This window comes from Triticum aestivum, chromosome 3D, assembly GCF_018294505.1.
Source record: "Triticum aestivum cultivar Chinese Spring chromosome 3D, IWGSC CS RefSeq v2.1, whole genome shotgun sequence".
NCBI lineage: Eukaryota > Viridiplantae > Streptophyta > Magnoliopsida > Poales > Poaceae > Triticum > Triticum aestivum.
In genome coordinates, this window is record NC_057802.1 from 572,464,401 (window position 1) to 572,480,093 (window position 15,693).

General features: G+C 45.6%; 1 protein-coding gene and 1 long non-coding RNA gene across 3 annotated transcripts; one reads left to right on the forward strand and one right to left on the reverse strand.

The window, feature by feature from the left end:
* The first annotated feature begins 10,262 nt into the window (after positions 1 to 10,262).
* On the forward strand, positions 10,263 to 12,090 carry LOC123075546 (uncharacterized). The gene is made up of 2 exons (XM_044498127.1): positions 10,263 to 11,458; positions 11,905 to 12,090. The coding sequence occupies exon 1, from the start codon at positions 10,303 to 10,305 to the stop codon at positions 11,410 to 11,412; it is 1,110 nt and encodes a 369-aa protein (XP_044354062.1). The 5' UTR covers positions 10,263 to 10,302; the 3' UTR covers positions 11,413 to 11,458; positions 11,905 to 12,090.
* On the reverse strand, positions 12,006 to 15,693 carry LOC123075547 (uncharacterized). 2 transcript variants are annotated; one of them, XR_006436157.1, is made up of 8 exons: positions 15,468 to 15,693; positions 14,399 to 15,200; positions 13,954 to 14,089; positions 13,659 to 13,854; positions 13,400 to 13,503; positions 12,732 to 12,803; positions 12,489 to 12,634; positions 12,006 to 12,409 (listed from the first exon to the last, which is right to left on the reverse strand). It is a non-coding gene; the product is annotated as an uncharacterized lncRNA (long non-coding RNA). The 2 variants fall into 2 exon arrangements; XR_006436156.1 differs by having other exon boundaries at positions 12,732 to 13,247.

The following is a 15,693-nucleotide window of genomic DNA, read 5'->3' on the forward strand; positions in this document are numbered from 1 at the left end:
CCCGTTTGCGCTTGGCGAAGCCCTGCCGGGATCCCCGCTACTTCCACCACCACGCCGTCGTGCTGCTGGATCTCCATCAACCTCTCCTTCCCCCTTGCTGGATCAAGAAGGAGGAGACGTCGTTGCTCCGTACGTGTGTTGAACGCGGAGGTGCCGTCCGTTCGGCGCTCGGTCATCGGTGATTTGGATCACGACGAGTACGACTCCATCAACCCCGTTCACTTGAACGCTTCCGCTCGCAATCTACAAGGGTATGTAGATGCACTCCTTCCCTCTCGTTGCTAGTAAACTCCATAGATGGATCTTGGTGATGCGTAGAAAATTTTAAAATTCTGCAACGATCCCCTTCAGTGGCATCATGAGCCAGGTTTATGCGTAGTTACTATGCACGAGTAGAACACAAGATTGTTGTGGGCGTAGATGTTGTCAATTTTTCTTGCCACTACTAGTCTTATCTTGTGTCGGCGGCATTGTGGGATGAAGCGGCCCGGACCGACCTTACACGTACGCTTACGTGAGACAGGTTCCACCGACTGACATGCACTAGTTGCATAAGGTGGCTAGCGGGTGTCTGTCTCTCCCACTTTAGTCGGAACGGATTCGATGAAAAGGGTCCTTATGAAGGGTAAATAGAAATTGGCATATCACGTTGTGGTTTTACGTAGGTAAGAAACGTTCTTGCTAGAAACCTATAGAAGCCACGTAAAAACATGCAACAACAATTAGAGGACGTCTAACTTGTTTTTGCAGCTTGTGCCTTGTGATGTGATATGGCCAAAAGGATGTGATGAATGAGATATATGTGATGTATGAGATTGATCATGTTCTTGTAATAGGAATCACGACTTGCATGTCGATGAGTATGACAACCGGCAGGAGCCATAGGAGTTGTCTTTATTTTTGTATGACCTGCGTGTCATTGAATAACGCCATGTAAATTACTTTACTTTATTGCTAAACACGTTAGCCATAGAAGTAGAAGTAATCGTTGGCGTAACAACTTCATGAAGACACGATGATGGAGATCATGGTGTCATGCTGGTGACGAAGATGATCATGGCGCCCCGAAGATGGAGATCATAGGAGCAAAATGATATTGGCCATATCATGTCACTATTTGATTGCATGTGATGTTTATCATGTTTTACATCTTATTTGCTTAGTACGACGGTAGTAAGTAAGATGATCCCTTATAATAATTTCAAGAAAGTGTTCCCCCTAACTGTGCACCGTTGCGAAGGTTCGTTGTTTCGAAGCACCACGTGATGATCGGGTGTGATAGATTCTAAAGTTCGCATACAACGGGTGTTGACGAGCCTAGCATGTACAGACATGGCCTCGGAACACACGCAATACACTTAGGTTGACTTGACGAGCCTAGCATGTACAGACATGGCCTCGGAACACGGAAAGACCGAAAGGTCGAGCATGAGTCGTATAGAAGATACGATCAACATGAAGATGTTCACCGATCTTGACTAGTCCGTCTCACGTGATGATCGGACACGGCCTAGTTGACTCGGATCATGTTTCACTTAGATGACTAGAGGGATGTCTATCTGAGTGGGAGTTCATTGAATAATTTGATTAGATGAACTTATTATCATGAACTTAGTCTAAAATCTTTACAATATGTCTTGTAGATCAAATGGCCCACGTTGCCCTCAACTTCAACGCGTTCCTAGAGAAAACCAAGCTCAAAGATGATGGCAGCAACTATACGGACTGGGTCCGGAACCTGAGGATCATCCTCATAGCTGCCAAGAAAGATTATGTCCTAGAAGCACCGCTAGGTGAAGCACCCATCCCAGAGAACCAAGACGTTATGAACGCTTGGCAATCACTTGCTGATGATTACTCCCTCGTTCAGTGCGGCATGCTTTACAGCTTAGAACCGGGGCTCCAAAAGCGTTTTGAGAAACACGGAGCATATGAGATGTTCGAAGAGCTGAAAATGGTTTTCCAAGCTCATGCCCGGGTCGAGAGATATGAAGTCTCCGACAAGTTCTTCAGTTGTAAAATGGAGGAAAATAGTTCTGTCAGTGAGCACATACTCAAAATGTCTGGGTTACACAACCGCTTGTCTCAGCTGGGAGTTAATCTCCCGGATGACGCGGTCATTGATAGAATCCTTCAGTCGCTTCCACCGAGCTACAAGAGCTTCGTGATGAACTTCAATATGCAGGGGATGGAAAAGACCATTCCCTGAGGTATATTCAATGCTGAAATCAGCGGAGGTGGAGATCAAAAAGGAACATCAAGTGTTGATGGTGAATAAAACCACTAAGTTCAAGAAGGGCAAGGGTAAGAAGAACTTCAAGAAGGGCGGCAAGGGAGTTGCCGCGCCCGGTAAGCCAGTTGCCGGGAAGAAGCCAAGGAATGGACCCAAGCCTGAGACTGAGTGCTTTTATTGCAAGGGAAGTGGTCACTGGAAGCGGAACTGCCCCAAATACTTAGCGGACCAGAAGGCCGGCAACACCAAAGGTATATGTGATATACATGTAATTGATGTGTACCTTACCAGTACTCGTAGTAGCTCCTGTGTATTTGATACCAGTGCGGTTGCTCATATTTGTAACTCAAAACAGGAGCTGCGGAATAAGCGGAGACTGGCGAAGGACGAGGTGACGATGCGCGTCGGGAATGGTTCCAAGGTCGATGTGATCGCTGTCGGCACGCTACCTCTACATTTACCTACGGGATTAGTTTTAAACCTCAATAATTGTTATTTAGTGCCAGCTTTGAGCATGAACATTGTATCAGGATCTCGTTTAAGTCGAGATGGCTACTCATTTAAATCCGAGAATAATGGTTGTTCTATTTATATGAGAGATATGTTTTATGGTCATGCCCCGCTGGTTAATGGTTTATTCTTAATGAATCTCGAACGTGATGTTACACATATTCATAGTGTGAATACCAAAAGATGTAAAGTTGATAACGATAGTCCCACATACTTGTGGCACTGCCGCCTTGGTCACATTGGTGTCAAGCGCATGATGAAGCTCCATGCTGATGGACTTTTAGAGTCTCTCGATTATGAATCATTTGACACATGCGAACCATGCCTCATGGGCAAAATGACCAAGACTCCGTTCTCCGAAACAATGGAGCGAGCAACCAAATTATTATAAATCATACATACTGATGTGTGCGGTCCAATCAGTGTTTAGGCTCGCGGAGGCTATCGTTATGTTCTCACTCTCACTGATGACTTAAGTAGATATGGGTATGTCTACCTAATGAAACACAAGTCTGAGACCTTTGAAAAGTTCAAGGAATTTCAGAGTGAGGTTGAGAATCAACGTGACAGAAAAATAAAGTTCCTACGATCAGATCGTGGAGGGGAATATTTAAGTCACGAATTTGGCACACACTTAAGGAAATGTGGAATAGTTTCACAACTCACGCCGCCTGGAACACCTCAGCGAAATGGTGTGTTCGAACGTCGTAATCGCACTCTATTGGATATGGTGCGATCTATGATGTCTCTTACCGATCTACCGCTCTCATTTTGGGGCTATGCTTTAGAGACTGCCGCATTCACTTTAAATAGGGCTCCGTCAAAATCCGTTGAGACGACACCGTATGAATTATGGTTTGGGAAGAAACCTAAGCTGTCGTTTCTAAAAGTTTGGGGATGCGATGCTTATGTCAAGAAACTTAAACCTGAAAAGCTCGAACCCAAATCGAAAAAATGCGTCTTCATAGGATACCCTAAGGAAACTATTGGGTATACCTTCTACCTCAGATCCGAAGGCAAGATCTTCGTTGCCAAGAATGGGTCCTTTATGGAGAAAGAGTTTCTCTCGAAAGAAATAAGTGGGAGGAAAGTGGAACTTGATGAGGTGATAGTCACCCCTTCTGAACCGGAAAGTAGCACAGCGCGGGAAGATGTTCCTGTGGTGCCTACACCAACTGGAGAGGAAGTTAATGATGATGATCATGAAGCTTCGGATCAAGTTACTGCTGAACTTCATAGGTCCACAAGGACACGTTCCGCGCCAGAGTGGTACGGCAACCCTGCCTGGAAATCATGTTGTTAGACAACGGTGAACCTTCGAACTATGAAGAAGCAATGGCGGGCCCAGATTCCGATAAATGGCTAGAAGCCATGAAATCCGAGATACGATCCATGTATGAAAACGAAGTATGGACTTTGACTGACTTGCCCGATGATCGGCAAGCCATAGAAAATAAATGGATCTTTAAGAAGAAGACAGACGCAGATGGTAATATGACCATCTATAAGGCTCGACTTGTCGCTAAGGGTTATCGACAAGTTCAAGGGGTTGACTACGATGAGACTTTCTCACCCGTAGCGAAGCTGAAGTCCGTCCGAATCATGTTAGCAATTGCCGCATTCTATGATTATGAGATATGGCAAATGGACGTCAAAACGGCATTCCTTAACGGCTTTCTTAAGGAAGAATTGTATATGATGCAGCCGGTAGGTTTTATCGATCCTAAGAATGCTGACAAAGTATGCAAGCTCCAGCGCTCAATCTATGGGTTGGTGCAAGCATCTCGGAGTTGGAACATTCGCTTTGATGAGATGATCAAAGCGTTTGGGTTTACACAGACTTATGGAGAAGCCTGTGTTTACAAGAAAGTGAGTGGGAGCTCTGTAGCATTTCTCATATTATATGTGGATGACATACTGTTGATGGGAAATGATATAGAATTCTTGGAAAGTATAAAGGCCTACTTGAATAAGTGTTTTTCAATGAAGGACCTTGGAGAAGCTGCTTATAAATTAGGCATCAAGATCTATAGAGATAGATCAAGACGCCTCATTGGTCTTTCACAGAGTACGTACCTTGACAAGATATTGAAGAAGTTCAATAAGGATCAGTCCAAGAAGGGGTTCTTGCCTGTATTGCAAGGTGTGCAATTGAGCACGGCTCAATGCCCGACCATGGCAGAAGATAGAGAAAAGATGAGTGTCATCCCCTATGCCTCGGCCATAGGGTCTATTATGTATGCCATGATGTGTACCAGACCTGATGTAAACCTTGTCGTAAGTTTCGTAGGAAGGTACCAAAGTAATCCCGACATGGAACACTGGACAGCGGTCAAGAACATCCTGAAGTACCTGAAAAGGACTAAGGATATGTTTCTCGTTTATGGAGGTGACGAAGAGCTCGTCGTAAAGGGTTACGTCGATGCTAGCTTCTACACCGATCTGGATGACTCTAAGTCACAAACCGGATACGTGTATATTTTGAATGGTAGGGCGGTCAGCTGGTGGAGTTGCAAGCAAAGCGTGGTGGCGGGATCTACATGTGAAGCGGAATACATGGCGGCCTCAGAGGCAGCACAAGAAGCAATCTGGATAAAGGAGTTCATTACCGACCTAGGGGTGATTCCCAATGCGTCGGGCCCGATGACTCTCTTCTGTGACAACACTGGAGCTATTGCCCTTGCCAAGGAGCCCAGGTTTCACAGGAAGACCAGGCATATCAAGCGTCGCTTCAACTCCATTCGTGAAAGTGTTCAAAATGGAGACATAGATATTTGTAAAGTACATACGGACCTGAATGTAGCAGATCCGTTGACTAAACCTCTCCCTAGAGCAAAACATGATCAACACCAGAACTCTATGGGTGTTCAATTCATCACAATGTAACTAGATTATCGACTCTAGTGCAAGTGGGAGACTGTTGGAAATATGCCCTAGAGGCAATAATAAAATGGTTATTATTATATTTCCTTGTTCATGATAATTGTCTATTGTTCATGCTATAATTGTGTTATCCGGAAATCGTAATACATGTGTAAATACATAGACCACAACATGTCCCTAGTGAGCCTCTAGTTGACTAGCTCATTGATCAACTGATAGTCATGGTTTCCTGACTATGGACATTGGATGTCATTGATAACGGGATCACATCATTAGGAGAATGATGTGATGGACAAGACCCAATCCTAAGCATAGCGCAAAGATCGTGTAGTTCGTCTGCTAGAGCTTTTTCCAATGTCAAGTATCTTTTCCTTAGATCATGAGATCGTGTAACTCCCGGATGCCGTAGGAGTGCTTTGGGTGTACCAAACGTCACAACGTAACTGGGTGACTATAAAGGTACACTACAGGTATCTCTGAAAGTGTCTGTTGGGTTGACACGGATCGAGACTGGGATTTGTCACTCCGTATGACGGAGAGGTATCTGTGGGCCCACTCGGTAATGCATCATCATAATGAGCTCAATGTGACTAAGGAGTTAGCCACGGGATCACGCATTACGGTACGAGTAAAGAGACTTGCCGGTAACGAGATTGAACAAGGTATTGGGATACCGACGATCGAATCTCGGGCAAGTAACATACCGATTGACAAAGGGAATTGTATACGGGATTGATTGAATCCTCGACATCGTGGTTCATCCGATGAGATCATCGAGGAACATGTGGGAGCCAACATGGGTATCCAGATCCCGCTGTTGGTTATTGACCGGAGAGTCGTCTCGGTCATGTCTGCATGTCTCCCGAACCCGTAGGGTCTACACACTTAAGGTTCGGTGACGCTAGGGTTGTAGAGATATTAGTATGCGGTAACCCGAAAGTTGTTTGGAGTCCCGGATGAGATCCCGGACGTCACGAGGAGTTCCGGAATGGTCCGGAGGTAAAGAATTGTATATAGGAAGTCCAGTTTCGGCCACCGGGAAAGTTTCGGGGGTCACCGGTATTGTACCGGGACCACCGGAAGGGTCCCGGGGGTCCACCGGGTGGGGCCACCTATCCCGGAGGGCCCCATGGGCTGAAGTGGGAAGGGAACCAGCCCCTAGTGGGCTGGGGCGCCCCCCTTGGGCCTCTCCCTGCGCCTAGGGTTGGAAACCCTAGGGGTGGGGGGCGCCCCACTTGGCTTGGCGGGCAAGCCACCCCCTTGGCCGCCACCCCCCCCCCTCAGATGGGATCTCCAGGGGCCGGCGCCCCCCCCCCAGGACCCCTATATATAGTGGGGGGAGGGAGGGCTGCTGCACCCTAGTCCCTGGCGCCTCGTCGTCGTGCTGCTGGATCTCCATCAACCTCTCCTTCCCCCTTGCTGGATCAAGAAGGAGGAGACGTCGTTGCTCCGTACGTGTGTTGAACGCGGAGGTGCCGTCCGTTCGGCGCTCGGTCATCGGTGATTTGGATCACGACGAGTACGACTCCATCAACCCCGTTCACTTGAACGCTTCCGCTCGCAATCTACAAGGGTATGTAGATGCACTCCTTCCCTCTCGTTGCTAGTAAACTCCATAGATGGATCTTGGTGATGCGTAGAAAATTTTAAAATTCTGCAACGATCCCCTTCACAAAACCCCCAAAATCCACCCCCTTTCAAAAAAACAAAAACATCAGCTCCTGCCAGCTGCTGACGCGTGGATGTCTTTTGGTCCCGGTTGGTGTTACCAACCGGGACCAAAGGCCGTCCTGCCTGGGCTCACCGCAGCGGCCACGTGGAGGCCCATCTCTCCTGGTTGGTGTAAGAACCGGGACTAAAGGTATAGCGCTTTAGTACCGACCCTTTAGTCCCGGTTCCCCAACCGGAACAAATAGGCTTTACGAACCGGGACAAATGGGCCTTTTTCTACTAGTGCCCCATCTCCTATCTCTCACGGCGCCGCACACCATCTCCCCTCATTATGGTGACGACGGTTGTCATAGCCCTAGAATATGATAATATAATAAGTGCATTATAGTATATTCATGCATCGTGTTTATATTTAAAGGAATTTGAATTCGGGGAATTTCAAAGCCTCAAATTTATTCAAAGGGCAAAACCCTAAGTTTTTTTCCCAAAAACTCCAGAAAGCCTTTCTAAAACCCTAAGAATTAGGCATGAGCCCACATTAAATTATGCGGGTCACACCCTAATTGTATGGGACTTTCATAGGAATTACTTTTGAACTTTGGAATTAATCCATATTGTATTTGAATTGAATTTATATTCATATAAATTGGAATATGAATTAAAAAATATTGATACTTTACGTGTGCACTTGGATCGGTCCAATGGAGCCACATAAAATAATTCAAACAACAGCCAGATAGAAGGAAAAATAGAAACAACTATTACTGTGCATTGTACATGACCGACTTACCAGTGCAGCCCATGGCCCATCCAGGCCATTTGCCAGTCATCGTCCTCCTCCCACCAGCGCAGGCAGCCAGTTGTGTGGCGACCGCGCAGTACCTCCCTTGGCCAGTTGCGCCCTTCGCCGGGCATATCCTCGCGCCTGAGAGAGACGTGAACGAACCGCTCGACCTGTCCGCTCTCCCTCTCTTTCCCTCACTAGTAGAAAACGGGCCTTTGGTTTGGCCAGAAAAAAGCATTAATCTCGGTTGCATTACGAACCGGGACTAATGTGAGCATTAGTCCCGGTTCGAGCGGCTAGGGCACCGTACAGGCATTAGTCCCGGTTCAAATGGGACCTTTAGTCCCGGTTGGTGCCACGAACCGGGACTAAAGGGTGCGATGCCCATTAGTACCGGTTCGTGGCACCAACCGATACTAAAGGTTAGACCTTTAGTCCCGGTTTGAGCCACCAACCGGTACTAATGGGGTTTGAGGCATTAGTACCGGTTCGTGGCACGAACTGGTACTAAAGGTCCCATTTTCAAACTCTACCCCCCGATCGCCTTTTCAGTTTTGTAAAAAGCAAAAAAAAATGATAAAAACTTCAAAAATTAAAATCCTTCCAGATGTAGTTATGTTACTACATGTACTAGTTAGGAAAATTTAAAAAACTTAAATTTGGACATGTTTTGCAAAAAGTGTAGGGAAAATGTAAAACGGCTATAACTTTTGCATACGGTGTCAGAAAAAAACGTATAATATATCAAAATGTTCAGCACGAAAATCCGCATCCGATTTTGATGGCCTACGGCCTATTTGCAAATTTTTAGAATCCTCAAATTCTAAAAGGAAAAAAAGTTATGCTCAAATTTCAGTTTTTTTTGAATTTTTGTTAAATCTGGTCAAACTATGGTCAAACTACTTATTCAAAAAGTATTAGTGTTACTAAATAATTATTCAAGAATATTAGTGTTACTAAATAATTATTTCAGTTTTTTTGAATTTTGGTCAAATCTGGTCAAATTATGGTCAAACTGTGGTCAAACAATGGTCAAACTAATTATTCAAGAAATATTAGTGTTACTAAATAATTATTTCAGTTTTTTTGAATTTTGATCAAATATGGTCAAACTGTGATCAAACTACTTATTCAAGAAATATTAGTGTTACTAAATAATTATTGTTTTTTAGAACAATAGTTTCAAACTCAAATAGTGAAATGTGTGACTTCATGCTCAAGCTAAATTCCTGAGGGTTAATAGGATTGACATCTTACTATTGTCAGGAAAACAACAAGTGTAGACTTGGAAACGAGGGAGAATAGAACTCGGAAGTGAAGCGTGCTCAGGCTGGAGTAGTGAGAGGATGGGTGACCGTCCGGGAAGTTAGATGATTTGGAATGATGAGTGGTGATTAGAGATTAGAGGTTAAATTGAGCAGTGATGAGGGGTGATTAGAGATTAGAGATTAAAATAATTCTGAAATTTGAAAATAAAAAAAATTCAAAAAAAAATCATAAAATTTCCTTTAGTACCGGTTCGTGTTATCAACCGGGACTAAAGGTGGACCTCCAAGCAGCGGCCACGTGGAGGACCTTTAGTCAAAGGGGGAGGCTTTAGTAACGACCCTTTAGTTCCGATTTTTCAGAACCGGGACTAAAGGCCCTTTTTCTACTAATGCCTCGAATTCGAGCACCACAGAGCCGCGCCGTCAATGTCGCGCCCCGAGCACGATCGTCGCTACCTAGCCGTGTCAAAAACCTTCTCCGGCTCCCTACCTCCAGCTTTCTCCTTCTCCAGCCCTCTCTTCGCCGAAGGTTCCTCCCAGATCCAGACCAAGCCAAGCACAACAACCTCGTCTTCAACCTCCGCCGACGGCTGCGTGTTGGGTAATCCAAACAACACGTGAGTTAGTCTTGGCAAGTATTAGAATTAAGCAGGTCTCTAGTTGTAGTTTGGTAAGAATTAGTGGCCATGTGAGAAAGTGTTCTGGGTTTGTATGCCCACGTGTGAGTCAAGGACTACTGCCAAGGAAGGAAGAAAATGAAGTTATGGTACTAAAAAAGGAAAATGATAATTTTAGGGCCAAAAAGGCAATTAGATTTTAAGAAAAGGTCTGATAAGGAATTCTCTCTTAGAAGAACACGCGCAAATCCAGCACATCACCCAGCAACAGATCCAATGAGTGAAATGACGAAGTCGGCAACGCACCGGAGAAAATTATCGCTGCTGACCACCATCATGGCCTCCTCCTCCTCCACCACCTCGTCCCCAAATCCCGTAGCAACAACCTCATCACCCTACTTCCTACCCGAGCTCACCCCCCAGATCGCGAGTTGCCTGACCACCCTCCAGGATTTCTTCGCCCTCCGCGCAACCTACCGGGATCTCCTCCCTCCGTCGCCGTCCAGCCTCGCCTCCCAAGCCCCCCACCTCCTCCTTGTCCCCGGATCTCGAGCCATGTTCCACCTCCCCCTCCGTCGTCGCCTGCGCTTCCGCCTCCCCCTCCATGATTTTGATCCTAACCCTGCCGCCTTCTACTCTTTTGGCTGTCGCATCGCCATGGCCAGCCCCAGCCACCATGAGCTCAGCTTCGTCCACCTTCTCACAGGCGAGCGATTTCGCCTCCCCTATCCACCGGCACCCTTCTGTCGCCTCCTCCTATCTGGCGATCTCGTCCTTGCCTTCGTTCCGACGGTCGGCCGTGCCGTCCAGTACTGTCGCCTTGGGGATGTTGAGTGGCGTGTGGCGTCATGCACTGAACCCTATGTCCTGGAGGATTTGATCTTTCTCAAGGGCAACCTACACGCGCTGGTCAGATCTGAAGATGTTGGCGGCCTATGTTACCGTCTCGCCGTGGCCAATCTGTCAGACAAGAATACAGTGGAATTAATGTTTCTTGGAGATAATTTGGATACACAGGCTGCACATGGGAGTTCATATTTCTGTCTCGCAGAGTGTCTCGATGAGTTGTTGCTTATTAGCGCTGTTGGGGACTGCCCAGAAGAGTTTCATGTTTTCCGGTGGCAGTCAAGGGAGGGGAAGTGGACAAGGACTACTAGCCTTGGTGACTGCACATTGTTCTTGTCATACTTTTACTTTGTAGGCCGTGTTGTTCCGACGAAAGGAATGACATGCTTTTCAGGTTATTTCTTTGCAAGTTGCCTTGGTCCAGATCATCCAGGAGTTCGAAGGGACTGCATATACTTCACAGATGCCAAAAGAAAGTGGATCGAGTATTCCTTGGCCGATGGATCTTGTGAGGAATTTGTTTCTGAGAACTTAGAGGGAGCCGCATTGTCCGATTCTGATTTCAGGCCACCTGTTTGGGTCTTTCCGAGCATGTGTTGATGCACTCATATGGATCACAGTGCTATGTGAAAGTTACTGTCCAAAGGTACAACTGCTCCTTACTGACTTGTAGTCCTTGTTTGGATTTCCCATGTTATTTTGGTGTATAACATATTTAAGTGTCAGTCTCTTTAGCAGCATGTGTTACATACTGTGGATATCGTTTGAAGTTGCATATAAATGGACATGCTGCTAAGCTGATCCCTGAAATGTTGACAGTAATAATTTGCAAGTCTCAGTGACCAGTACTAGATCATGTTTTGCTTCTTTCTCTGCAGAGTTGCTCAGCAACTTGTAAGTAAGTGTACATGTATGCCCGCACCAGCTCGCAAGTTAATGATGGAAATTACTGAATCAACTCGTAATTCAGTGTGCAATCACTGGCATCCTCAGTTTTGTTGCCGTTCTCTTTTCAATTATGGTATGAGAATTCAATGTTTCATCCTCAATTAATATGGCATCTTATAGAAAGTCGTTTGTCTATGATGCCAGTGACCCAGAAGCACAAGATGATGCTACGTACCACCAGGAGGGGAGCATCTCCAACTCGGACGAGTGGTTATCAGGGTAATCGTTCACGCTGAAACCTACCATCCAATAAAAGACATATATATTCTACTGTACATATACAATGTATTTTATCTGCAACTATTTCAGCATGAGCAGAGTACCATGGCCTCTGAACATGGGTATGTAATGTCCGCTGCTTTGCGAATCTTTTCAACAAGCATAATACTGTTTCCCGGATGATTTGTAGTACCAGTATTTCATATCATTCCAGCTTAGAGAAATAATGTTGGTTTACCGAGGCCATATTGGGCATATCATGTGCAAAACCTTAGGTGTCAATCTTTCAGGCTCACGGAGTTTCCCTTCTTATCATTCTGTCATTCATTGTTCCATAAGACAGAGAGTTCTGACCTTCGCCTTCAACTCCCGTCACGACTCAGTCTGACTGCTGTCTTAGCTGACCAGACCAACAGTTGTGCCATCCCACCTGGGATAAGAAGAAAGCTCAGAAATCTAAACTAGAGTTGCACCAATACGTAAGCAAAAGAAAGAAAGGGGTTACCCACCTGTACAAGCGCAGAGAATGTTGTCGCAACGTCGATGAGTTATCCAGTCTCTGTCCCTGTTTATCAACTCTTGATGAGAATGTGTTGACGATTTCACTTGCTCTCTCCGTACAAACCAACATATAGAGAAGCGGGTGGTTTCAATCCTGCAAAATGCACATAGTTGTTTTAATATCGATGGGTGCTAAGGAAGTTCGTATACTTATAACAGTTAGCACTTAGCAGTTCAGTCCTGCAACCAACCTGCTTTTCAGAAGCAGTATTCCATTCCATCTTCCCATGTTGAAAATCCATGGTGCTCACCCTCAGCTGTTGCTGCCAAAGAGAGCATACTGTGAGAAGAATTATCCATCTTTGCTTTCGAAGCCGAGTAGATACTTAAAGTTCAGCATACAGATTGAAATTAGCCAGAACAACGCAAACTATTTATTGGTTAACAAAGCTCAGTATATTGGAAGGTTCAGCAGTTCACTATGAACCTACGGAATGTGGCGGTCAACAGTTCACTATGTTGCATCTTTTCAGAACAAAGTCAGTCAAGTTCAATTGATACTAAAAATTTGCAGAGAAAAGCGTGGATGTTCTGAAACTTTCTCCCGCAAGGTTCCTTCGTTCCTCATCACAACTTTGCAGGTGCTAATGCCAGCAGAAATTTAACTTGCCTCTCCATGCTCTGCTATTACCGGCTTCACTCTTCAACCGCATCCTACCCTCTCCAACAATGAGTAAAACTTCCTCGCAATGCAGCTGCAGTTGAAGCTGCAGTTCAAGTAATTATTTCCTATTAAACCTTCAATCCTAAATCGTACTCCCTCTGTAACTTAATATAAGACATTTTTTTGACACTGCCATGGACTCGAAAACGTCCTATAAAAAGTTATAGCGGGAGTAGTACATTTCTGCAGGCTTACATGTGGAAGTTAGCAAATATGACTGGATTTTCAGAAATACGTGGGCTTGTTCAGGCCTCCTCCACTGGTTGTTGCCACTGGATCAGACCTACACTCCGATTAACCTACATAAAAACAATAGAAGAAAAACAACAGAATAAGCCACCGATGAACAGAGTGGATTCCAAAACCATGCAATATACTCAGAATCCACGGCGGAAAACGTACTTGAGCAAATTACTAAATTGGCAAGGGGGCAGTAGAGGGGCAAATTACTTACAGATGAACTAGAGCTCGTGGTGGTGGATCTCGACTCCCGCTGGTGCTGCCCCATTAACGAAATACTGTATATGGCGGAAGCCTCTGGTTCTGAATCCTATCACTCTTTCCCATGGCATTATAGGAGAGCCCCAGAATTGTATTGACAAAGGACACGAAGCATTACAGTCTTCTCCAGATAAAAGAGTTCCAATCGCCTGGAATACAAAACCGTCAGAATTCACTCACACCAGGAAACTACTGATGAACCACAACCAATGACGACGACAAAAGCATTACAGATTTCTCTTTCTAACCTCTGGCTGTTTGTTTCTTTTAGCTCTCCATGTTGCAGCCATCAATCCCAGCCTTCTTATTCCTCTCCTAAATCATTCCCCTGTTACCCTTCTGAATCAATAGTCCCCAACCGCCAGAGCTTTGCGGCAAACTCAGCTTAACAACAATACAATCAATTAGTCAAAGTTCTTGTGCATAAAATAAATAAAATTGAAAAGGACTAGCTAAAAAGAGTACAGAGAGAATGCATTGATTCAAACTGCAGTGTAAATCTACTTAACAGAAAAGCAAAATTAATACAGGGCAACAGAGCATGCAAATAACAGAGTATACACCAATGAAAAGTGAATTATCTATGCATCATTTGAATTCTGCAGTCATCACAAATATTGTAAAAGCATGTCCAAATGATGCCATAAGTAGCTAAGTGAAATAAAGATTACTAAGCTTTTGGGAGTTCCATACCATTATTTAACGTAACTGTCCGGTTGTGAGAAATCTTGTGAGCAGTCCAAGATGTAGAGTTCCTTCAAGGCCATAGTATTTTGTATGCTTCAGGCAGAGACATTCGAATTATGGAACACACCGTGACTCCCATTAGATGCCCAGTCGGCATCGGAGTACACAATCAGCCGGTGGTCGGAGGAGCGCCGTAGGTGGAGCATGGTGAAATGCGCCGTAGGTTTGATTGGGTCTTCTTGATGAGCTCATTGGCATCAAACTCATTGAGGACATCCTCAACCTCGTAGGCGACGGACTTAAATTTAGTGAGCCACCGCCCAACTGCTGCCCCATCTATTTCTCCTCGGCGCAGCCTATCGTCAGCATCATGCGTCACGGCCTCCAGATCTTTCATTTTCTCCTCCAAGCCTTCCACTTCGTCCTGGAAGCCCCACAGGGCCACAGCAGAGCAATCTCCTCCTTCATAAGCTTGCTAGCGAGTTGTTTCCCCACAGCACTCACAGGCATGCCCCCAACCTCCGCCATTGCTGGCAGAGAGCTTTTGTTGCTCCCTCCGATGTAATGATACTATTGTGTTTGTGTGCAGAATATCTGTGGGTGGACTAGTGGGTATCTGAGTTTGTAAATATTTATACCACTCTGTTTCTTAGGCTAAAGCATTTGCACTGATACCTGAAGTGCAGTGTGGTTCAGCTCTAAGAAACAAAGACATTACAGCACATGTTTTTGGAGTTTTGTGAGTTGCACGTCTCAGCCTTTGAGGAAAGGAACAAAGTTGAACAGCCGATGGCTTGTGATGGCCTCTCTGTAAAAGGAAAATGTGGGAAGTGAAATTCTGCGTTTAGTTTAGCCTGGGCACGAGAAGCGTGAAAATGATGATCTCAAAGTAGAATTGGCCTATGTAAATTAGAGAACATTCGCTTTTAAGAGTTGCAGATACATACATACTGACTATACAGGGAATTGCTCATAAGGAAAACTGAACATACAGGTAATTTGATTATAAGATCTACCAACTTGGAGCAGCCAATCACGACCGGAAGAAGACCGCGAGGGAGGTTCGGGCGAATACCTCAGGCGGCGTACGAGCGGCGATTCTCCGCATCCGCGCCATCTGCTCCGGCACCGCAAGCCCCACGCCGCGCTGCCGCAGCGGCGTGCCCGACCAGCCGCAGCTGGTCCCGCATCCGACCGCCGTCCTCCCTGGGTACATGCGCCGTCAAAGTCCCACCTCCGCCGCCCTTCGTCCCCGAATCCATGGTCGCGGTAGATTTGGGTAAGAAGATGAGCTCACCTGT